The sequence below is a fragment of the Pholcus phalangioides genome, unplaced genomic scaffold, assembly GCF_987345545.1.
Source record: "Pholcus phalangioides strain wild (caught in Gottingen) unplaced genomic scaffold, Ppha-v1.0 ptg000017l_1, whole genome shotgun sequence".
NCBI classification, from domain to species: domain Eukaryota; kingdom Metazoa; phylum Arthropoda; class Arachnida; order Araneae; family Pholcidae; genus Pholcus; species Pholcus phalangioides.
The window spans coordinates 16,993,050-17,018,733 of NW_028301610.1; the positions used below are offsets into that span (position 1 = coordinate 16,993,050).

The window sequence follows — 25,684 nt, forward strand, 5'->3', positions numbered from 1 at the left end:
ATAATATTTAAGTTCATTTAATTTTAGAAAACTATTTACATCGGTCAACAATATTAATTTCACATTATAAAAAAGGAGAAACTATACACTTGTGCGAGAGCAACACACTCTGAGGAAGAAGTAGGTCACGCAAGGGAAACAGTTCGCTTGTCCCCTTTTTTCGCCTCTGCCACCCACGCATCAGGAGGTGCGCGTAAGGGGGCGAGAGATGACGCCACAGGACTCCCCCACCAGTCCACAACTTCATGGTAGTGGAAAGCGAAAACATAGGCGTCTACCGGATCTTGTCGTTGTGTACGATTTGATGGCAGATCGGAGCGTCTTCACTGGTTCAGACTTCGCTGGTGTCGCAGGCGATTCTTGAAGCATATGGGCCGGTTTCAATCGATCAATGGAGGGCCACTTCTTGCTTGACTCCATCTGAAGCTGGAAAAATTTTGACTTCCTCCCAAGAACTGCGAATGGACCAGCGTATGGCTGTTGCAGTGGGCGCCGGACCATATCCTGGCAGAAGAAAACGTGCGAAGCTTTGGGTAGATCATCATGGACGAAGACTGATTTCGAGCTGTGATCCAAAGCAGGTTTCGGTCGAATCTGTTGGAAGTGCTCCCTCAGGTTATGTAGGGTCTGCTTCTGCGATTTCGGACCTGAAAAAAAAAAAAAAACTCTCCAGGCAAGCGGAGATTAGTACCATATACTATTTCAGCTGCGGAAGTATTTAAGTCTTCCTTGAGTGCAGTTCGAATGCCGAGCATGACCGCTGGTAATTTCTCTGTCCATCTCTCGGTAAAGGTCAAACTGCATTTTAGAGCTTCTTTCAGCTGTCTATGGAAGCGTTCGATCATCCCATTGGCTGAAGGATGGTAGGCAGTAGTTCTATTCTTTTTTGTTCCCATGAATTTGACCAAAGCTGAGAAAAGATCACTTTCGAAATTGCGACCTTGATCTGTCGTGATGACATTTGGTACACCAAATCTCGCTACCCAACCTGAAAAGAAATTTTTGGCCACTGTTTGCGCTGATTGATCTTTCAACTGAATAGCCTCTGGCCAGCGAGTGAAACGATCAATGCAGGTGAGAAGGTAGCAATATCCTTGTGATGGAGGTAGAGGTACAACGATATCGAGATGCACATGGCTAAATCTATCGCTAGGTAAGGGAAAAGACCCCATCGGAGATTTAGTGTGACGGCTGATTTTAGATCGTTGGCACTCCATTCATTCTTTACACCACTGTGAACAGTCTTTTTTCAAAGACTTCCATATGTAGCGTTTCTTTACTGCGGCAGTAGTTGGTCGAGGACCAGAGTGAGCAAGATTGTGAATGGTCTGGAACACTGATTTCCGAAAGTCTTTGGGAACGTACGGGCGTACATGTCCAGTTGAGACATCACAATGCAATGGTGGAGTTCCAGAGGTCAGAATTATTGGTTTGAAAGTCAATGAAGAATCATTTTCCAAGTGCTGAAGTTCTTCATCAAGTTTCTGTGCCTCAGCGAGTTCTGCATAATCTATGTCACTGAGCATTTCTATTTGCTCTAAGCGTGAAAATGCATCAGCCACACAGTTCTTGTCACCAGAAATGAAACGATATCGGTAGTGAAATTATTGATGAAGTCTAATTGTCGCTGTTGACGAGGAGAATTTTTATCATGCTTTTGCTGCATAGCAAAAGTCAACGGACGATGATCTGTAAAAATTGTAAACAATCTACCTGCAAGAGTGAAAATGAAATGCTTTAGAGCACAATATGCCGCTAACAGTTCTCTATCGTATGTGCTGTATTTGCTCTCAGCAGGTGTTAATCGACAAGAAAAAAATCCTAATGGCTCTGATTTATTATTAACATTTTGTTGCAACACTGCGCCAATACACAAATCGGATGCATCAACGAGTAAGGACAGTTTACCATCTGGATGTGGATCAGCTAACAAGGCTGTGTCTGCAATCGATTGCTTACAGATTTCGAAAGCATTGTTAGTTTGCTCAGCCCATTGATGGGGAGTAGAATCATTTTTTTTACGACCCTTAATGAGATCATACAGATGTAGTTGTTGTAAAGCTGCCTTGGGAATGAATCGGCGGTAAAAGTTAACCATAGCTAAAAAACGTCGTAATGCTCGAGCTGATGTTGGTTTTGGATAATTTGTAAGAACTAAGACTTTTTCGGGTGCGGGTTTAATACCCTCTTTTGAAATTAAGCAACCCAGAAATGGTAGTTCTTGAACACCAAATATGCACTTGTCAAGATTTAAAATAAGACCTTTTTCATTCAGCCTTATAAAAACTGCTTCCAAATCAGACAAGTGAGTTTCAGCGTCGGTAGAGGCGACGAGAATGTCGTCGAGATATGCAAAACATTGAAGTCCTCTCAAAGTTTCATGTATGAATCTTTGAAAAGTTTGTCCAGCATTCTGTAACCCAAAAGGCATGTATAAATACTCAAATAAACCTACGGGTGTTATGACAGCTGTTTTAGGAATGCCGCTAGGTTCTACCGGAATTTGATGATATGCACGTTTTAAATCAATTTTACTGAAAATTGATTTGCCGTGTAGTTCAGCTGCAAAATCCTGAATATGTGGTATTGGATACCTGTCAGGTTCCGTAATGGCATTTAATTGTCGGTAGTCACCGCATATTCGCCATTCACTGTTATTTTTTGGTACCAAGTGAATTGGACTGCACCATGAGCTTTTAGAACGGCGACAAATTCCCTGATCCACCAATTTTTCAAATTCTTTTTAACTGCTGTTAATTTATCAGGTGGCAGTCTACGAACTTGAGAAAAAATTGGAGGACCTTGAGTTGTGATGCAATGTGGGGCAGCATTATCCTTCGGAACAACATTGGTAGAAGAATTAGTTAGATTAGGAAACTTTGAAAGAAACGCGTGAAATTTTGTGTTACCAGTTATTGCTGTTATGTCCGTGCTAGGATGGGATGTATGTTTACCACGAACGCTGTCTGAACTAATGCGATCAATCAACAGATTATTTTTGATGTCGAGTAGAAGTCTGTAACGTTCGAGAAAATCCGCTCCCAAAATGGGTCTTGATACGTCAGCAATAATGAAAGTCCACCGAAATTTTCGGGGAAATCCTAAATCTAAGTTCAATACGCGCATTCCATAGGTGTTAATTTCTGAACCGTTTACTGCAAATAACATAACATTTTTATTTGAAGCAGGTTTGAGATTTCCAGTAGCAGGAAGAACCAAAACTGTAGCGCCGCTGTCGACCAAAAATTTGAGACCTGAATTTTGATCCTTAATGAATAAGCGACTGTGAGTCTCACCCGCAGATTTCGTCGCATAAAGCTGCGAGCTGACTAGTTTCCCTGGAAATCACATGGTGGAATGCACCTGTGAGCTTTATCTCCAAATTTATAGTGAAACCAGAATTTTGTAAATTTTTTCCGTGATGGTGATTTTGCGCGTTGCTTGCGCTCCCTAGATCGCGATCTAATACCATGCGAAAGTTTTTTAACCATTTCAGTTAAATCCACAATGCGAGCTTCCAATTTACTAATTCTATCATCAGAATCTTTATGGATAGAAGAAACAGAAGGTGTCATTTGTGAGACTTCCGCAATTTTATGCGCCACAGTTGCCAAGCCATCTAATTTGTCGGTACTCGCTGACAGAATCTGTTGTACTGTTACTGGCAGGCGTTGTAGCCAAAGCATTTTGAGAACATCATCGGAGAGTCTCTTAGAAGCAAGTTGGGTCATTTTATGTAGCAACTGTGAATGTTTCTGGTCACCTAATGTCATATCGGAAAGTAGAGTGCGAATACGAGCCGTTTCCGATTCTGCGAATTGACTGATGAAACGTACTTTTATTACCGCATAAGGATCATCCCACGCAGGATTAGTGATGATATCAGCGACGTACGTCGAGAGTTCACTATCGAGGGAGGTGACGACATAATGGAATTTAGTTTCAGATGACGTAATGATAACAAAATTATTGCGTAATGCGATAGAAAATTGTGATTCTAAATTCGAGAACCATAGCTCAATATTATCACGCCATAACGGAGGTGGCTTAACTGCCACTCTTGAAACTTCCTCTGTATTCGACATCGAGAGTTTAGTATGCGTCAACGAAGAAACGAGATTTTTAGAAACGACATGAGAAACCTTCAAAAGTCACTTACTGTGCTGTTACGTTGTCCGTTGTAATCCGAGTTCACCACTGTAGAGAAATGGGCACATTGTGGACGATGTATATTCTGACTCCAATTGATGAAACGGTTGATAATATTGAAGTTCATTTAATTTTAGAAAACTATTTACATCGGTCAACAATATTAATTTCACATTATAAAAAAGGAGAAACTATACACTTGTGCGAGAGCAACACACTCTGAGGAAGAAGTAGGTCACGCAAGGGAAACAATCCGCTTGTCCCCTTTTTTTGCATCTGCCACCCACGCATCAGGAGGTGCGCGTAAGGGGGCGAGAGATGACGCCACAAGTTCCGAACGCCAGGCTTGTTTTTATACTTATTGAGAGGTTGGTGCGCTAACCCCTCGATGGGGGACTCCCTACGGTTTTCTGTGGTCATGTTGCCGTTTTTTGTTATACCCCTGTGTCAGGAAAGTTTTCTGACAAGGACGAAACGGGTATCAAACTCGAGACACCTCTAAACATCCTTTGGCACTTTAGGCGAGTATTTTATCGACCTGGGCTACCACGCCCTCATATCCTTTATAATTACAATCACAGAGAGCCTTGGGTTGCTATGCTTTGTGAATTTTACTAATGTTATTCTACCATACACAAAAATCAACTGTTAAAATTTTGAAGCAAACTCCACAGTTCAGCTATTATTATTGCTTATAAAATATCAACTAATATCATGTTTATATTGGGGTTTTTTTTCCATGTGGCACATTTATTAAAATCCGGTCACTGATTTTAATTGAAAAATTTTAAGTTTTACTTGATAGATGGTCAAAGGGGGTTCTAGTTCATTGATGTTTCTCGCATGTAATACAGGGTGGTTCTAAATTTATGGGACAAACTTTAAGAGGTGATATAAAACACCTAAACCAGCAGTCTTGGTCATAGAATGTGGTCGATTCACAATAACAATCACAACAAAATAGAGGGTGTTTTAGGAGCGTGCAAACAGCACTTCACCAAAAACATATTTTTAGATAGATTTGCTGTGATATGTGCTATCATTCATTCGAGGGTACATATGCACCTTTGAATTAAATTGGAGTTTATTTTTTAAAAGGAAAACTCATTAAAGAGAGCTAAAAAACACACAACATCCCTCTATGGTAGTAGGAGCCCGAATTTATTTATTAAGAGAACAGCACAGTAAATATACATAGGCATGGCCGTTTTGAGAGCATCATGGGCCCACCAGGCCAAATGATTTTCTCTGAGGCCCTACCAGGCAAATTTTCGAAAATCTCAACCAAATCCCATTTTTGTGAGACCCCGGGCCATGCCTTAAGATAGGGCCTGTACATAGGTACCCATAACTACATAGTGGTGACATAAATAGAAATTAATATACTGGCTCTGAGTACAACAATTTTTTTGCATGGGAGAAGAAAATGCTATCACATAGCATATGCAAAGTATAAAAAAGATCAAATCTTTTTAAGAAATTAAAATTAACACATTTCAAAAGTCACTCAATCTCACTAATACAATTTTACTTCGTTATGGAGAATATTTATACCAAAAATTGTTTATCTTTAAGGTTCTTCACATCTCAAATGTACTAAACACTAGGCAAGAGATTGAGTATCATTTGGACATCTGTAGAGTCATTAAAGATGCTCACATTGAACTTTATTAACTTGCAAATAAGCTTCAGGAGTTGCCCTTTCAATGTAATTTACATTTGTAAGTAATCATGTGTGACTCTTGCGCTATAAGCCATTAATTATAGATACCTTTTCAGCCTGAACACTGTGTACTTTCATACTGTACATAGAGAAACCACTGTCTAATTTATGAAATTTGCAATAGAAAAGGGGACTCGTCATTTAATGAAATAATAAGTTGAAAGTTGTTTCCTTTGGACTTTTGTATTTAATCCTTCCAGGTTTTTTTCCAAACTTAACTCTTTAATGCCCAGATAGAAAACCTGGGAGGGTCGTGAAAATACCAAGTTTTTTGTGTTCGAAGTGGACTCGTCCAAATTTCGGCCACTTTCCCTCTCCCCACCCTTTCTCCATGAGTTTCTATTCATGCCACCCTTTGCATTAACGTTCACCCCTTCATTTCAATGGATTTTCGGGAGATAATTTATCTACTGAAAACACCCCTTTCCTCACAGTATTATCTCTTTGTAAAATGCATTGAGTACCCTTAGTTCATTCTCAAGGAACATTCTAGTACATCAGCTTTTAAAATCCCATTGATAGGGCGTTGCAGTTGTCTTTCCCGTTCCCGCCTCTGACAAGAGCTTTCATATTCTTCCCCGTTGGTAACAAAAGCCCACCAAAACATACCCATACCCACTAGCTGGGCCGACTTGAGGCGGTTATGGGCATTAACCTACTCGGCCGACTTCGGGCGATCTGGGCATTATAGAGTTAAAGGCCTAACTAATTACAGACAAGGAGTACCAAAGTTCCTTTTAAACTGAAAAATTACATATACTCACATTCATAGAAAAACCAAGAAGTCATACAGGGCGCATTAGTGTGAGGTCAATCGCAACCAGCAGCGCAGATCCCAAACAAACATAAGCTGGGCGAGATTATAAAGGAAAACGCCATAGGGCGTAGGTGAGTCTCTGTTTAATTATTTTTATAAAAAAATATATAATCAAATAAGACTTGTAAGCTCTTGAAATGGAAACTTGTGAACATTTTGCAATATTACAAATATAATAATAGTTCACCTCTAGTTAACTATGACAGCTTTTCATTTCTCGCATGCCATCTGTTTACTCGTATTTATCCTAGTAGCCATGCTTTTGATTCCTGCATTGAATTCATGAATCACTTAATCATTATTCAATGATTGAATCAAGCAAATTATTTTCAGTTCCCCCCTTAAAAAAATAATGATATGTTTTGTGCCTGATTGTGTAAACACTTCCAAAATGCCCGAGGTAATTTCATCTCTATCATAGTGAATGGATCTGACATGATCCGATTCTACTGCATATTTTCCTCTCTTTCTATCAGTTTACGTTCTTTGATGAAGTCAAGTAAATGATGAAACTTTATCACATTTTTCCTAGCCATATTTGAAAAGAAACCTGAAAAGAAAAATGTAATAGGTACAAAAGTGAAAACACAAATCGCAACTTTGCTTGGGAGGGGGAAGAGGGGTCTTCAACCTATGGCCCCCGGGTCAAACGTGGCCCTCTATCTTTTCACAGTGGCCTGCCAACAATTTTTATAAAATAGCTATTTTACATAGAAAAACAAATTCCCAAAAAACCTATTAAAAGAGCTCTGATCGTTGAAATCTGTACTGCTGTATTTAGAACTGTAAGATATTTTCCAAAATCAATAGTAATGCTGCACATTTGATACATTAAAAATGCCGTTGGAAACCCTATGATTTTATATAGGCTACATATTTCGAGAGGCCAAATTTGGCATCTAAAAAGTATACATAATTACACAAATGCTAAAAAACACCTTAATGAAAGAAATAATATTAGATACTGAAAAAAATAATTTCAGAATTAATGAAAAAATTGTCACAGAATTACTGAAAGCAATAATTGCAAAACAGTAATTCTGATTACTGATAAAAATCAGAATTATTGAGAATAATTTTGGAATTGTCACGAGTGATTTCAGAATTGTTAAAAGTAATAATTTATGAAAAAATTAAGAGTTTTTGAAAGAAATAAGTTCATAATTGATGAAAATTTAAAGTTTATGGAAAAATTAATTTCAGAATTATCGAGACAAATTTCAGATTTAATGAGAGAAATAATTGATCAAAAAGAGTTAATTAATTAATGAAAGGAAGTTATTTGAAAATAAATAAAAGAATTCAAATTTATATATAATGAAATAAATATATTCAGAGCAATTAGGCCAAACGCACGTGAACGGATAGCATGCGAGAAACAAAAAGCTTTCATAGTCAATTAGAGATGAACTATTATTATATTTTTAACATTGCTTGTTCACAAGAGTTTGAAGTTTCTATTTCAAGAGCTTGCAAGTTTTATTTGATCATATTTTTTTAGGTGAGTCTCTGTTTAAATTATTTTTCTATGTCCTATGCTGTTTTCTTTTATAATTGCACGAAACTCATGTTTGTTTGGAATCAGTGCTGCTGGTCGTGATGTCACCACTAATGCGTCCTATTGTTAGGGGAGAGAGATCTTGAGATGTTAACTTGAAAATTTTTAGCGCAAATATAGTGAGGGTAATTTTTGTTAAAACCTTGATCTTTCACGACTGTGATTTTGGAAACTATTGTAATATAAATTTGGCACTTTGAGGTATCAAAATCGAACTCATTTTTTGCCATGAATTTGTTGCTTTGTATGTGGTATGGTTACATGACAGAAAGAGCTTTGCCTTTTTTTTTTGTGGCTTTTGAATAATTAAAAATACTTACACTCCAACTAATGGTAAAACGAACCGGTCAGGATGATTCTCAGACAAATGCACTAGCTTCTTATCCTCATCCAGAGCTAGAAACCTATGGGCATTTAAATGTTATTGTATCAATTCTCTTGTATATATCAGCCACTGGAGTAAATTAATTACATTATGATTTTTTAGTTTATGTTACTGTAGTTTCTGGTAAATAAGCCACTAAGAAGTATAAGCTGCACAGTTTTTGTAAAAATACTGCTGCTTTGTTTTTATTATTATTTTTTACAATACAGCTTTGTGTATGGAGCGTACAATATTCATTCTAGAACTAAAAAAAAAAACCTAACATTTAAATAAAATTGAATGTTATCATTTGAAATGTTAACGTCATTTTCTCAAGCAGCAGCTTCATTCCAGAATCTTTCCCACATCATCAATTTAGAACATGATGCATAACTTTTGCCTCTAATGTTTTTATTTTTAAGCCAATTTAAGATTAAAAAATATTGCAGTTATACAGAGGGATGGACAATAGGAAATGGTGCAACTACAGCAGAAGAAGAGATGGACAATGTACCTGATCACGTGAGCTGAAAGGTCTCGTGGACCATTCTGTTGTTTAAGAAAGAAGACAGTTTTCTTCATCAAATCTCTTCCCCATCCTTTTTTCTTCTGCATGAAAGTCTGTTTTCTAGGTGCTTTGGCCAATATTCATCAAAACTTGGGTATATATCAAACAAAACCACCTGTTACTCCAAGCAGGACAATCAGTATTCTAGTGATTGTGGATAAATTGTAGAAGGAGAGCAAGGTTAACTCTTGCCATTCTTAGAAAAATGTATGAAATGGGATGTGTAATCTCACAGACAGATAATGCACACCTGCTCTTTCCAAAAATAATCACTTATTCCAGGGCTGTAGTGTGCTTTTTCGGGGCCCTGGGGCAGACTTTTCCTTGGAGAGCCCTTCTTGAAAGAGTTGTTATTATGCAAAATAAATGTAAATTTTTTTTGGGCCCCCTATTCGGCTTGGGGCCCTGTCCCAATCGCCACAGTCTAGTTACGGCCCTGATTTATTGATGCATTGCTATATTGCAGAAATGTCATCATAAAAGACCAGCAGCTTTATAGTTTCTTTGACTGAAAAAAAAAAAAAAAAAAAACTTGTTCCAGGCTAAAGTCTTCAAAACTTTTTGGTCCAACTACCTGTCATGTATTAGCGTAGCCACTGTAAAGGCAAAAGAGGCTAGCTGTCATTATGGAGTGAGAGCACATGTGTGCCTGCAGAGGGATCCAATGTTAAATTTAATATTGTATCTAGTAACTAACTGAATAATATAAACTAATGACACAAAGTGACCTGTATAGTGTAGATGTATTAGTAGGTACATGACATGATGTCAAGAAAGAAGAGATTTCTAAGATAGGTCCCATGCTTATTGCTTCTTAGATGTCTGGTGCTGCTGGGAACTGTTGTGTTGTAGAATTTAAAAGTTGATTCAACCAAAAGATGGAGACCTTTAAGCCAACCTTAAGCCACCTGGAGAGTTGGTATTCAGCCCCAAAAACCTCTCTGATCAATGGGTGAAGTGGAAACAAAAGTTCAAGAATTTGATGCATGCTTCTGAGAATATTGAGAAGCCTGATGAGGTGAAAATCATAATTTTGTTGAACACCATTGGTGATGAAGATGTGAATTCAACACATTCCAATATGAAGCTGCCAAAAGTGCTACAAAATATGATGTCTTAACAAAGTTTGATACATATTGTCTCCCTGGACATAGCGTTGTGTTCAAACGTTTCAAGTTCTTTTTATGTTCTCAGAAAGAGAACCAAGGTATAGATGTATACCTTACCGAACTGAAAACTTTGGCAGCTTCATGTGACTTTGGAGAGCATGAAAACAGCTTAATTAGGGATAGGATTGTCTTGGGCATCCATGATTCTAATCTGCAAGAAAGACTGCTTCAAGAACATGATCTCACACTGTAAGAAAAGCATTTGACAACATACATACTTATGAGATTAGATGACGACAGATGAAGAAAATCCATGAGCCTCACTTTGGTTCTAAAGTCGATGTTAATTCTATAAAGCCCAGTGGTAAAAGTATATTCATACCTGAAAAAGATTGTAATTTCTGTGTTCGAAAGCACGAGAGGGGTCATTGTCCTGCATTCAATAAGTTGTGTAATCTGTGCAAAAATAAAAATCACTTTGCGGTAATGTGCACTGAACATTGTTTTTCTAAGCTTCAATCTGCTGGCAATTGTAGCTGGGTTGATAAGGTCCTCCACAGCAGGGGCGTAGCCAGAAATTTCGTTCCGGGGGGGGGGGGGAACCGCTTTCATTTCGGGGGGGACCAAAGTGACAGAACAATGGATTTGGCCATCTTTTTCCCTTTTTTCTGTCATTTTCTCACATTTCGGGGGGGGAACCAGACCCCCAAGTCCCCCCCCCCCTCGCTACGCCCTTGCTCCACAGAGACAAAACAATCTTCTATGCAGCAAAAATAACATCGAAAGTTTATACATTGACAGTGTCTTGGAAATTAATATGGTTAGTTCTAGAAATGAATGGCTCAAGGCTATATCAGTTGAACGAAAAGTAGTGGAATTTAATCTCGATACTGGGGCACAAGTCAACATCATTCCACTAAAAGTATTCAAATCTCTAAATGTTGAATGTAAACAGAGTCACAACCAGATGCTTGTTCAGCCGGGCAAGCATGCATTTTGGCGCCCCCTCATAATGTTAAAGGAGAGATTAAAGAGTGGAATTTGCGCCCCCTCTAGCACGGGGCACCAGACCCACCTGCACCCCCTAGTTGCAGCCCTGAATGTAAACAGAACTTATTGCCAACTGATGTTCTAATTTTGTATGGAAATCACAAATTAACTCCCGAAGGAGTCATTTCATTATCTTGTAATACTGAAAAATGTTCTAAGTTGAAGCTCCCTTTTGTAATTGCAGATGTTCGGGCCAAACCTATTCTAGGTTTAGAAGCATGCAAACAATTGAATCTTATGCAGTTGATAGATGTTGTAACTATTGATTCTAAAGTAAATACCATTGAAAAGTATGAAAGTGTATTTACTGGTATGTGTAGGAAAATTTCCAGGAGAGCCTCATAACTAGGCTGGCCATATACACTCAAGAAAAATATGGGAAGTTACGCTGCGAAATACAGGACATTGCTAATTATCGCCAAAAGTAAGAAAAGTTGCCAAATCATGCTAAAATCTGAGAAAAGCATCAATCAATGGAAATGAAGCACCAAATTGCAGTGAATTAAAACAAAATATGACAAATCTGGAAATAAATATTTTTATTTATAGTTATAATTATCGTAATGTGTAATTTCTGAGTTTGGGAGATAATTTTAATCGTTGATTTGAAGAAAAGAATTCAAGTTGGCTTTGAAGAAAAGAATTCAAGTTGGCTTTGTTGAAAATAAGTGAAAAATGGAACATTTTTGCAAAAAAAGTCAGGACAGCCAGAAAAACAAAAACCGGGATTGTCCCGTAAATATGAGATGTATGGTCACCCTACTCATAACATAGTTGTAAATAATGAAATAGTTCCTGTGATAAATGTCCCCAGAAAAGTACCAGAGCCGCTGTATAAAAATTAGGCAAAACTTTGGATGAGCTGGTACAATCCGGTTGTTATATCGCCGGTTCATAAACCGATTGATTGGGTGAATACCCTAGTGATTGTAGAAGAACAAAATGGTAAATTACAAATTTGTCTTGACCCCAGAAATGTCAACAAAGCCATAAAGCAGGAACATCCCATTATCCCATCAGCTGATGAAATTATCAGCAAGTTAGAAGGTAAACAGCTTTATTCTGTACTTGAAAGAAAGATTTTAGCAGATACCTTTGGACAAGGCCAGTTCAGAACTATGCACCTTCAATTCACCTTTTGGGCGATTTAAATTTAACAGATTGACATTTGGAATTAGCTCTGCTCCAGAGGTTTTCAGAAAGCCAATCAAAAACTATTTGATGACATAAATGGCGTTGAGATCTGTTTCGATTACTGGACAATAGCAGGAAACAGTGGCGTCGCCACACTCTCGTGTAGAATGGGGCAGAGCACCCACATAATTGATTCAGAAATAAAAATCTCATACACGAATTTTTCTTTTTTTTTTTGCAAATACCGAACATGGGAAAAAAATTGAAAAGGAAAAAGAACTGCCTATTTCCCTCATAATGCGTCTTGAATCTTGGGACTCAGTCCCACGAGAGTGGGCTAGGGCAGTGGTTCTCAACCTTTTTTTTTTCATGGCCCCTTTTCAACCATTTCTCATTCGTGTGGCCCCCTTGCGAACATGAATAATTTTCTACTCCCCCTTCCTCTCTCCCCCCCCCCTCCCGTTTTCCCATTGGAAGATAGTTATTCAAAAACTGTCTGAAGTATAAATATTTTTGAATTTAATTTGATTAATTTTTAATTTATGAAAACAACGAAAAAGCAAAATAAACATAATAGAATACAGTAAAAATAGAATAAATCCCTTGGAGTCACAAAGTCTCTGTATCATCGCAATGTTACTTTTTGTGAAGTTTATTGTTTTGTGTTTTTCTCAGTTTGATTTGTATGTTTTATGTGTTGTGTCAGTCCAATTAAAAAAAAAATATATTTTTAATCAATATAAACTCTGCGCTTGAAGACGGCACAGTGTCATCAAGTTACTGTACTGAATGAAATTTTTATTATTTCCAAATTAGTTTTTTTTTTGTGTAAAAGATTATGGTTTCATTGAGAAATGTCATTAATTGTTTTTTGGCACACGGGGACGGTATAAAGAGTTGTTTTTTTTATTTTATAGCTATACAACCAGTAAAGTGCCATACGCCCTGTTACCCATGCAGCCTCCAAATACACGTAAAAAAATAAGCTTGAGACGAAATACAGTCAACTCTCATTTTAACAAATACCATTACAACACGGGAAAAATATTGTTTTAACGAAAACTTTTCTAATCCCTTGGATAGGTTTACATAGGAACAATATAAAAATCTGGAATTCCTTTGTAACGAAATTTTGTTATTACGGATTGATTTCTCATTTCTCTTGGAGTTCCGGTCTAATGGGGTTTGACCAAAGTGTATTAATAAAGGGTCTTTAATACGCTTTGGGTTTGACTGTATTTCCCCCAAAAAAAATCTGACATTTTTGCAGTAAAGTAATTGAACTTCGGCAATTTCATCTGAAAACAGTCCTTTTTATAATGATTATGTCCTTTTTACTTTTATAAATTTAGGAAGGAAACAAAAGAAAGAAAGGGTGGGGAGAAAAAGAAAAATGGCCAAGACGGGCTCGGTTGTGCGTAAATGCCTTGAAATTCCACTTGTGCGCATGGGGATTCGTGCCTCACTCTCAGTTTTATGACGAAATTTCACATTTATGAGACGTTTGACTACGGGCACGATTAATCTCTATATACATAGCTTTCAATATTAAAAAATATTTCATTTATACGAAGCACAATTTCAATTATTTGACATTTTTATTTTGATTCGAACTCCAGATCTTTGGCATTTAGACATCATTTCCAACTATCAAATCCAAGCAGTTTTTGCAGATTGTGAAAACGCGTTTCTGAATTGGTTTTGCATGTGTATTATCAACACTAAAAACCATAAATTTTAGGTTGACAGACACAAAGAGACGCAATGAGCGGGTTATGGACATTTCAAAGTGAAGACTTGCGTGAGAATTTATTGCACTTTTTTTAGAAATCAGCAGATGCAGTGAATCTCTAATAAATGGATTTAAATCGCTTTAAATGTAGTCATACGCCTTTTTAGAATTTTTAATGTCCACAACATTGTTCTTGCAGGATAGGAAAATTGCATTGAAATTATTTAGGATGCTGTAGGCCACTAGTAGGGCAGTTAAAAGGAAGCATTACAGTACCGATTAAAAAACTCTAAAGATGTGGTGTCAATATTAAAGGAAGTCCCAATACAGGGGCGGCTCGAGCTTACCTGCTGCCCGAGTGCGAAGCCTCATGTGCCGTCCCTACTGGCGACCCTGCCAGGAGGCTGATAGGGATTCGGCGAAGGGCACCTGGAGATAAACCTGATTTTTTTTCAGAAGAAAGCCGTACATTATTGTTTACCGTGCAAAATGTGTAAAAGTAGAAAATATTTTGTTCTAGAATTATTTTACCATTCTTAATAAATGCCAGATAACTTAATCCTTGAAAGAGCACTTATTTTTGTGAGCCATCATCACTTATCCTGTAAAGATGATATTTAACTGGGTAATTTTTATTAAGAAAATTTTTTCAAATGTGTTTCTGGTATTCCAGGGGCCGGACAAATGAAAAACCAAAATTTTCCTTTGCCTTCATTTGACTATTGTGAATCAAATTCTGAGTGAGGGTATGGGACCCTAGGCTGGGGTCTTTTGCAGGCCCCCTCCCAGTCAGATTTCTCACGACCCCTTCTATACTTAATTTATAGTCTGAAAAAGCCAAAAAATTATGAGAATTATCCCGGGCTCTTGTGGGAGCCATGGGTGAGGGAACCAAAATGCACACATGGCCCTTGTAATAGAGTACAGGGGTGGCGCTTGGCCACGCAACCCATTGCGGCCACACGGGGCACCGCTTAAGAGGATGCTAAATCAGTGGTGAATGGGTAAAAAAAATTCCATTTGACAAAAAAAACCAAACTGTCGGCACTGGAGGGGCGCAAAATCTGAAATGAAGGGCCGAAAAAATGTTTTGTTAGGAATTATTTGGATAAATTGTGAGGGAGGGGCATGACCTTTTAAGGGTAGGGCTGACAGGGCTCCAGCTTGAGGCCCGGGACTAAATCCTTATAACTTTTCTTTTTTCACTCTATAAATTAACTGTAGAAGGGGCCCCGTGGAAAATTGGGCATGGGCCCCACAAAAGATTACCTGACGCAGGAGGTAGGGGCTATGGATGGAACAATAGGTAGGAGGCGCAAAAAATAAGTCCCACACGGGTACAGATTTTGTCTCGAGCCGCCCAGATAGCTTACATTCTTGTTTCTGGTATTACAATCAGATGCCTTGTCTATTTTCTCAATGTTTCCGTTGTTGAGGAAAAAATCATCTCAAAAGCGTGATGTGAATTTTTACTGTGTTAAATTTTGTTGTCTTAAGTAAAGTCTACGCTGCCGCCCATTACAACCTGCCGCCCGGGTGCGCCGCACCCCTTGCACCCTCGCTTAAGCCACCCCTGTCCCAATACATTATCACAGCAATGTAGTTTTAAAAAATTTTAAATTTCACGGGTATTTTTCCTCATGTATGATTTGGTCTCTTGGAGTTCGTTATAACTGAATTCGACTTTATTTCTTTTCAACAGAGGCAATGGATTCGCACCCCCTTTCAAAGTTCATAAAAAATACCCAAGAGCAATCATTCTCCATTCGATTTTAATAAATATATTCCCCATCAGACCACTCAGTGCTGGCTTAAGATAGCTTTGTGCTAAACTAGATGGCTATCCGTCTGTAATTGCATGAAAACGATGGGTTTTTTTACAAGCTTTCATTTTTCACCCATCTACTTCTTGGATTACATTTACTACCAGCACTCAAAAGAATGTCAATGAATGGTCAACAAATCTTTGTCTGCTTTCTTTATAGCAACCCTCTTCGAATGAAAAGTCTTTGAACACACACAATTTTCTGTGTCTTTATAGTTACTCCATTTTACTTAAACCTCTTCTATAGTTTGTGTCAGGGCCTACTATCACCCCCAAGTCGTAAAACCACCGAGATTACATGAACTACTTTTTTTATTTCCTTCCTCATTTTAACGTTACTTGAATGAGGAAAAAATTACGAAAAAGATATTCTATGCACATTTTGTTTGAAATTAAATTTTTTTAGTCAGAGTGACTAAAAAAATTTAATGTCACAAATTTCTTCGTGGCCCCCGTATCAGTAGCCATGGCTCCCCTTTTGCAAGATTTGCATCCGTGGCCCCCCTGGAATATCCTAGGGCTCCCGGTTGAGAACCACTGGGCTAGGGGACCCTTGGTAAGATGGTTAAAGATAATAAAAGTCTTTGTCAGGATCCGCGGTCGTCTTGGGCTTCGGGGAAGAAATTTTTATGGCTTTCAATACAAAGGCAGCGGAACGAGTGTCTTCCTTTGTGAATGACCGAACAAGTATGGATTACTTCACGCCGGCTGTGGTTTTTGCGGTTTATGTCCAACAAAGACTTTTATTATCTTTAGACTTTTATTAACTTTAACTCTCTTACCAAGGGTCCCCTAGCAAACTCTCGTGGGTTTGCCTGTGCTGGAGCCTGTGGTTTCAAAACAACTGATATAACCTTTAAGGCACCAATAAAGGAAGATAAACAGGGCCCACCCTTCTTTCTCACAATTTTTGCTTGTGTCAAAGATTCCCGGTTTTTGCCTAAGGGATGGAGGGTATCCAGACACCATATGTTTTAGCAGTGGTATTCGTACCCGGGGGTGCTATGGCTGCTTGAGCACCCACAGTTTAGAATGGAAACCATTTACTGATTGCTTTCGTAAAAAACAAAAAAAAATTTTACCCTAGTCTTATTCTGTCGGTTTGTTTTATCTATACACATGTCTAGTAGTCAATTGCATGGTCAAGCACCTAGTACGAAGTGTATTTTCGTAGAGAAAGAGAGAGAACACATCCTCTTTTTTCTAGATTGTGTCTCAGCAGGCGTCCCTCCTTTGCCTCAGGGGTGGGTAAAAGCGTGTTTACAATAAATGAAATTATGCATTGACGGGTAAATCCAGACACGTTTTCAGAGGACCAAGTGAATGCCCGAAGAGAATGCTGTTTTTTTTTAGAAAAATTTGTCTCCTTGTTTGTGACTGATACGGTATCAGTGATACCGGCGGATATATGAGGTTATGTGATCTTGACAGAGTGGCTTGGCCATTTATGCCGTTCATTTCCTTAATACATTTCCATTAAACATTTAAAGATAAGACTTCTTCTGCGTGTTTGGACCATCTTTTTCGAGCAACTAGGTAAGCAATAATTCCATTTATCCAGTATCAAGTGGTCCTCGAAGGTTTGTCAACCCTCTTTTTCCTATCCATCTTTTCTCTGCGGCCTCCTAGAACAGTTCAGAAAAAGAAAATAAAAATTTAGAGCACGGAACTGACACGCATCAATGTTGTAAACTTGCAGTGACACCCCTAGGAACCTCAAGGCACACTTCGAAAACCACTGCTATTTAAAATTCTTTATGTAGAAACTTTATATTAATAGATAACAAAAGGTTTCATGCTGAGCAGGGGCGGCTTTGGTGCTAAATAAAAAGAATTCTAGCAGAAAAACTCAGAAAAAAGTATTTTGTCAGGCAGAGACAGCAACATGACGAAAACATTAAGGGAAGTGGAAGTCGCCAATCGTCCGGTCCCGAGCTCGTACACTGGGGAAGGGGCAAACATTGCGTTGCATTTTATATTCATTAATTATTGTTGGAACTCAGCCCCCTCCTCACAAAATTTATTTGGGGGAAGGAGCTGAAATGGTCTCAGCCACTAGGTTCCGTTATGCACTATTGACAGTTTAGCTCTTGATGCTGGGACCCCACACCTTGGTAGCAAACCACTCCAGGTTTGCTTCTTTCACTGAATCCCAGACCTGGACTTTTCGTGCCCCCCGCCCCCAAATGTAAATACTGTGTTTAGTGCAAAATAAAAACTAAACTTCCTATTTTTTGGAACAAGCACTGTGTCAGCATAATAGTTAGTCTTTTCGCTTGTATTACGCAAGATTAATATTTTTTAAAACGTCCTTGCTAGATGCTCAGAACTTCCCAGCATGGCCCGCACAGTCAAAGGGCTTATATCCCTGAAGAGACAGAGCCCGGGACATGTCTGGCAGGGCTCCCACTCAAAAAATGAGAAAAAGTAGGAAAACGCAGGAATAAAAAGTAGGATGGGGGAGGGTAACCCCCTTAGACAACATAATCATAGCATAATGGGAAAAAATCCCTAATTTAATAAAATTAATTTTGAATTAACTTTTTTTTTTCATAGCACTATTTCAGTTTCCTATGAGATTGACTCAAGCCAAAGCAATGATAAATGACTTGGTTACAAAACCAATTTTTGGCCAAAACAGTGTACTAGCAACCACAGATAATTCTTTATTTATTTATAATTCTTATTCCACCACTCAAAATCAGACATTGTATCAACAACCTTAGGGTGAAAAAAAAAATTTAGCATGTAAATGGTTCCAACTTTTCCAAAAACCAGTCACATTTTTGTTTGATTAATTCAAGACCCTTATTTCTCTCTTGTGACATTAATTCCCTTAACACTGATGAGCTTAGAATAAATCACTGGACACCCTTCGTCCTGTTGCCAAGAGCAACCGTCTTTGCAGGTGCGTAGCATTCTCTGTTCTGTTTCGACGGACTGTTAACTGTACATACCGGTCATCAGTTGCTGTAGTGCCGCGTGGCCGACCTTGCCCTGGTCGACGTCTAACATTTCCTGTTTCTTGGAATCGATTCCACAGCCTTGCAACAACACTTCTGGCGACTCCAACAGCGTCCGCGACACTACGTTGTGTTTGCCCGGATTCCAGTCTGCCTATAACACGCCGTGCCATGGATTCCGGTAAATCACGTTGTTGAGACATGCTCAAGTCACCTTGTCTCAAAAAAAATAAAAAATACTGCGCAATCGAATTTCACAGTTACGGCAGTAAAACAGACGTTTCTGCAACATCCCGATTTCTGCCCTTATCTCCTTTTTCTGGTTTTTAACGTCATGAACTTTGATTTGCATATGAAGTTTTCTTCTTCCGTTTCCTGCTAGGCTTTAAATTATGGATGATTCATTTTATGTTACTTATCGGTATACATCTTTGCGTAATTTTGTTAAAACCATGTGCTCCCCTAATTGTTTTGAGCAGTGTAGTTAGTCTTTTCACTTGTATTACACAAGAAAAATATTTGTTAAAACGTCCTTGCTAGATGCTCAGAATTTCTCAGCATGGCCCACACAGTCAAAGGCCTTATATCTCCGAGGAGACAGAGCCCGGGACGTGGCTGGTTTGACAGATGCTCAGAACTGAATAGCAATAGCATGCAATTTAGCTGATTACTTGAATTTACTTGGGGAGTGAAGAGAATCATGGCTTCCCCGAATTCGGGGCTGACAGGGCTTCAGCCAAAGCCTCCTAGAGAGACTCCAGAGCCTCCTAGAGAGTAGTATATAGGAGGCTTTGCTCCAGCCCAGGAGCCCAGTTCTTCACCTTACAACAAATTCTTTGGCAGGGGCTTTGGTCTGGGTGTCCTGCTGCAGCATGTGGGAGGCCATGGCGGGGGGATACAGGGAATATCTTACGGAAAATCTTGTGTTATTAACGTTAAAAAACTAGCATTTTCAAGATGAAAAAATTTAAATTATTATAGATATTTTTCTTCGAATTTTTTAAACCATCTATTTTTCTGATCACCCGAGGAAGAGCCGTCTTTGTCCTTTCCCTGCGTGCGCTTCTGGAGTCATGGTTTCACATTTGAAGCAATATTTTTGACTTTCGAAATTAAACAGTGCCGAGTGGAGTAGTGATTACTGTAGAGGTGTACCGTGAGATAGATCAGGGCAGGGTGCCGCTATACAGTATTTCCGAGGTAGAATTCAGTGGCAGCTCCTGGCAGGGAATTTTTTTTCAGGATGGGAGGGTTGCCGAATCAAATATTCATTGTTAGATACAGAGAGAAGGTCAATTTTCAAAAACATTATTCTTTTAATTAACTTTGATAATGAATTTGTTCTAATTAATTTATTTGATAATTTGTGAAAAACATTATTGCTACATAACATCTACATATCCACCACATAAAACTTGTCGCACAAAATCAAGTCTATTTTCAATCATCTGAATGATATATGTATAAAAGGTATTTTTTATATTTTCCTGGAATACAAATGTAATGCAGGAAACAGTTTTGCGTAACAAATGAATGATTGGCTGTTCATACGCTGCAGTAAAACTAAATTTTTTGTGTGTTTTTAATTTTTGTTTTTGTCATGCTTTATGCCATCTACACTCAAATACATTGAATTATCATTTAGACGTTTCAGGGCATTAAACTGACGGCTGTAGGCAGGGGGGGGGGGGGCTCCTTCCTGCCTTCATGACGAGCTGCCCCCTGGTAGAAATATATTTAACGTGATAATAGAACTGTAATTATCAATTTGTGTGTCACGGTATTTAAGGAATGGTGCTAGTGTACATAGGGATATTTGATGTTTCTAAAATTCATGAAGGGGAAAGATGGAGCCAGGAAAAAGCAATTCAAAGATGGAGCCAGGAAAAAGCCATTCAAAGATGGAGCCAGGAAACGATGTGTAAAGAAGAAGAAGAAGAGAAAAAATTTTGACCCTGGAAAAAATATCTACGATAACGAGCTGTAGCCAATGTTCAATAGTTTTCTTAACAATATCGAAAATCATTATTTTTTTTCTTCTTGTATAATTAAAAAGTGAATGACAAATGGTGTACATTCCAACCAAGAGAAGTTTCCTGAAGGTTTTAATGTAAACATGCCCCCCTGCCCGTTGGAGGCCAAAAAGTCAGTCAAAGGTCAAATTTTTTTACCATACGATAAATGTATTTGCAAGATGTCCTTAAAAATTCTGGTCTGAAAACCCACTTGGGGGTACATGAACAGCAATTGCTTGAAAAGGGGAGGCACTTTCAGCATCCCATATTCTGAAGCCGGGTCCCCAGGCTGAGATTTTTTGAAGAGCCCAAGCCAGGCCCGTCATTTGGGGGGCCCCCCCCCACCTTTTGAAAATACGCTAAAAATGGCAGATATATATACAAATATATATATACCTACATTGAGTACATTTGATTCCCCCCCCCCCCCGGAAAAAAAAAGTTGAAATGACTGCCCAGACCCAAGTTTTTACACGAGCAGCTCTAAAACAAATTTGTAGTATAAAAAAATACAAAAATAGGAACTCTCTCAGGGCTGGAGCCCTGTTAGCCCCCACCTTCTCATGGAGTGTTCAACAGAAGTTTTCAACCTTTTTCTAGTCGTGAGAACTGCCTGTACCCATCAAAAAAAAAAACACCCTTACGGCAAGTTTAACATTCACATGCTTTAAATCGGGATGATTTCAGTCCTTCTACGCGATTTGTACAAAGTATTTACTTGGGCCGTTGATCAAGTGATCGTATGAAAATCGGACATGAGCATCGAGCACTCTGGGTTCTTCAAAGAGCACAGCGGTGCTCGCGAGTAATGGGTTAAAGATGCTTGCTTTAAAAGTAGCCTTGTGCATGATCGCATGAGCTCGAACATTCTTTTGTGTTGGCATTTTGGTTGAATTTCGGGGAGGGGGTGTCAGTGAGTTTGGATGTGGAGAGAGAAGCAATTTACTCTTTCCTTTTATTATATACTGAATATTATCCTATAAAGGGGTATCTGCGACCACCACAAAGGATCCGTGGAATACAGAAGTACCCCTTCCTCAAACCAATAGATTTTCCATTCACATTGACTTTCCATTTTGATGTTTGTGAAAAAAAAGACACAGACAAAATTCCTAATCCCAATGGGAAATGTTTTGTTATGTTCGTTCATGGTCAAACATATGGTTAGCTATTTTCTCTCAGTGCTTCTTCCCACCCCACTATCATCTGTGCATGTTGTCTTTTATTTGGCGGAACATGCCAGCATACCAAACAAAACCTGCCGTTGCCTTCCAGGCATAACAATCATCATTTGAACCACCCCACTGGAAAATGTCACTGACAGACAAATGTCAGTGCGTTCATTATGACTAAACAAAAAACCCAAAAGAGAAACAAAGAAAACTTACCTAGGCTAATCTCCCAGATCTCTTTCGTATTTTTAAAAGAAAAAAATGTTTCGACTGTGAAACTATCTGTAAAACTATATTAGACTGATGATTCTCTGAGAAAATTAATTTGTTATATTGGGTGTGGTAACTTCCCTAAATTACCATATAAGAATCGTTAGAGATGTCACGAGTTCGATACCCAATTCGTCCTTGTCAGAAACATTCCTGACACAAGGGGAACAACAGAAACGACCACATGACCACAGAAAAAGATTTCCACTGGGGAAGTCCCACACCGAGGGGTTAGTACACCAGCCTCTCGGTGAGTATAAAAAAGACTGCCATTCGGAATCGGCAATAAATTGTTGGTCCCGGTCTAATTAGCCTTCATGTGCAGAAAATGACAGTGGCGCGACAAATATACGGAAAACAAACATATATGTAATAAAACTATATATTTTATCTAGCTGAGAAAGCATTTGCGAATTTTCGAAGTCTCTTTACTGATGCACCAAAGGGGCACTGAACCAATGTTTCACATGGATGAAAATTTTCTCTTGGCTCACCCTCGCCCAAAATATACAGCAGCGGCTCTCAACTTTTTTTGTGACGCGAGCTCTTTTTAGTACATTATTTCCATGACTGAGCACCGCACACAAGCCTCTTTCTAATTATCAGATTCACCGATTTATTTTATTGCCCTGGAGCAACCGCGAGCTCCCAAGAAGTGCACATGGAACCATAAGGGCTCAGTGGAGCAGTGGTTGAGAATCGCTGTTATACGGTGTTTCTACAAAAATATAAACAGGAAAAAAATCAATATTTTTTTTACAAATACATTTTCAATTTTTTTTATATCCTTCAGAGAAGGGGGACCCCCACCGTTCACCAGTGTGAGCACCCACGGGTTGAAAATACTTCCGACGCCCTTGGCGGGAAATGACAAAAAAGAGCATGATCAAATATTTCTGAAAGTCTTAGAAAAAGCAAAAACAAGTAATGTGAAATTCAACCCTGATAAGTTTTAATTTAGAGTTAATGAAGTAAAGCATATGGGCCTCTTAATTTCTAAGGATGGAATAAAATCTGATCCAAGCCAAGTGCAGGCAATTGCAGAGTTTGAAAACCATCCAACAAGAATGACAGAGTTAATTTTTTGGCAAAGTTCATTCCAAATGTGTCTGTTGTGACATCTTCTCTAATTGCAAAGGAAAGACATTGAGTTTCAGTGGAACCACGAGCAAGATCAAAGCTTTGTGAATCTGAAAAGATTGATCAGTTTAATTCCTGTGTTAGAAGTATTTAACGACTCCTTGCCTATTGTTATTCAGTGTGACATTTCATAAGATGGGCTCGGTGTTTGCTTATTGGAAGAAGGTTATCCCATTTCTTTTGTATCCAAGAGCTTGTCAGAAACAAAAAAAAAAACAAAAAAAACTATGCCCAGATTAAACAAGAATTACTCACCATAGTCTTTGCATTTGAAAAATTTCACAACTTGGTTTACGGCCACAAAGTACTTGTCAAAAGGGACCACAAACCATTTATTTCAATAGTTCACAAGTCCATTGGCAACATCTCAATTCGATTACAAAGAATGCTTCTCAAATTACTTAAGTATGATTTCACTGTTTAATAATACTTGTCAGGTTGTCAAATGCATATTGCTGATGCATTGTCAAGGGCTTACATTAAAGATATGGGTGTAGACGATCCAGAAATGTTGCATGCCATACATGAAATTTTAAAATCACTGCCTATTAGTGACAGAAAACTGAAATAATTATAAAAATGTACTGAGCTTGACCCAACCCTTCAAGAGATAATTCATTATAATAAGAATGGTTGGCTCACTGACATGTTCAAGCACTGTCAAACAGTGCTACAAGCTACGAGATCAGATATACATAGCTGATGGGTTGTTTGATTATTAATAACATTTTTAATAACAAACTAATAGTCCCTGAAGCACTGCATAAAGATATGTTATGTTTAATACATAAGTCACACATAGGGATTGTCAAGTGCAAAGCAAGAGCCAGAGAAATCTTATATTGGCCTGGCTTGTCAAGAGATATTAAAAAAGAGTGTTGAATTGAGATATTTGTGAAACATTCAGGAAGCAGAATGTTAAAGAACCACTGACAAATCACTCAATTCCTAACATACCTTTTCCTAAAGTTGGTGCTGATCTAATGGAATTCGAAAACAAATACTATCTTGTACTGACAGATTATTTCTCAAAATCGATAGAAATTGAGGAGATAAAGGACAAAAAAGTGCATCAAAAGTAATTAGCACACTCAAAGGCCTCTTCAGTAAATTTGGGTTACCAAATCAAGTTGTCTCAGATAATAACCCTTTCAATATCTTACATTACAAACAATTTGCTGATACATGGAATTTTGAGTTCATTTTCGCAAATCTTAGGTATCCCAAAAGTAACGGAATGGCAGAAAGATCAGTAGGAATAGCTAAGAGCATGTTTGGAAAATCCAATGGCAATAAAGAGGAAATTTTGGTTAGTTCAATGGAATATCTGAATACGTCTCTTCCTTACATGAATTTATCTCCCGCTCAATTAATGTTTAATCATCGGCTGAAAACAAAATTACCTATTTCAGAAGAATTGCTCAAAACTAAGCTAAACAATAATGTGACCCACCTTTTGAAAGAAAAGCAAAGAACGCAGAAGCTATATTATGAGAGAAATACTCACCCCTTAAGAATTATAAATAATGGTGAAAGAGTTTGGATTGGATTGGATTTTAAATTTAGTGGTGCAAGGACCAATTTGGTTAAACTGCGCCATAACAATCGATTATATAAAAATAGGAAAAACTTTTGTCATGTCAAAAAAATAAAAATTATGCATGATAAAAAGCGACGTGATATGTAAAACAATGACATGAATTGTAAAAAGCTATAATTTGTTATAAAAACCAATGGTCTTGATGAATTAAAAAATGCGAGGTGCATCACTATGGTCATTTAAAATGTCGAGAAGTGAAAGATGACTATGACCAAAAGCATTCGTAAAATGATGATGATGATGTGAACAAGTAAAAGCATGAGCAATGGTCAATGGACTTTGACAATGAGGGCACTCTTGTTGACTCTCTCGTAATAATAGATATGATTGTGTAAGGCGACTGTGTCCTATGCGCAACCGGGTAAGCAGAACTTCTTCCTTTCGGTTGGTCCTATAGCTCGAACGCCAATGGCCAAGTGTGGGCTTGATGGCATGTAATTTATTATTTGTTTGATTATTCCAGTGCTCCTGCCAGTGGCGATGCACCACTTCTCG

General features: G+C 38.2%; 2 protein-coding genes across 2 annotated transcripts in view; both read right to left on the reverse strand.

The window, feature by feature from the left end:
* Positions 1-243: 243 nt before the first annotated feature.
* LOC149072458 (uncharacterized) lies at positions 244-1,172 on the reverse strand. The gene is made up of 2 exons (XM_089247196.1): positions 800-1,172; positions 244-647 (listed from the first exon to the last, which is right to left on the reverse strand). Exons 1-2 carry the CDS (start codon positions 1,170-1,172, stop codon positions 244-246), a joined length of 777 nt encoding a protein of 258 aa, XP_089103322.1.
* A 6,948-nt stretch (positions 1,173-8,120) lies between these two features.
* Positions 8,121-25,684, reverse strand: part of LOC149072459 (SCL-interrupting locus protein homolog) — a 48,840-nt gene continuing 31,276 nt past the window's right edge. Inside the window, exon 7 of the mRNA XM_089246298.1 lies at positions 8,121-8,651. Within this exon, the coding sequence (XP_089102424.1) occupies positions 8,564-8,651 (88 nt within the window). The 3' untranslated portion in view covers positions 8,121-8,563. The remainder of the gene's footprint in view (positions 8,652-25,684) is intronic.

Excerpts from the sequence above, each read along its gene's own strand:
- LOC149072458 (XM_089247196.1), bottom strand. The coding sequence starts at position 1,172 with ATGGGGTCTTTTCCCTTACCTAGCGATAGATTTAGCCATGTGCATCTC. Across the intron at positions 648-799 it reads GAAAGAAGCTCTAAAATGCA|GTCCGAAATCGCAGAAGCAG; the intron begins GTTTGACCTTTA and ends TTTTTTTTTCAG.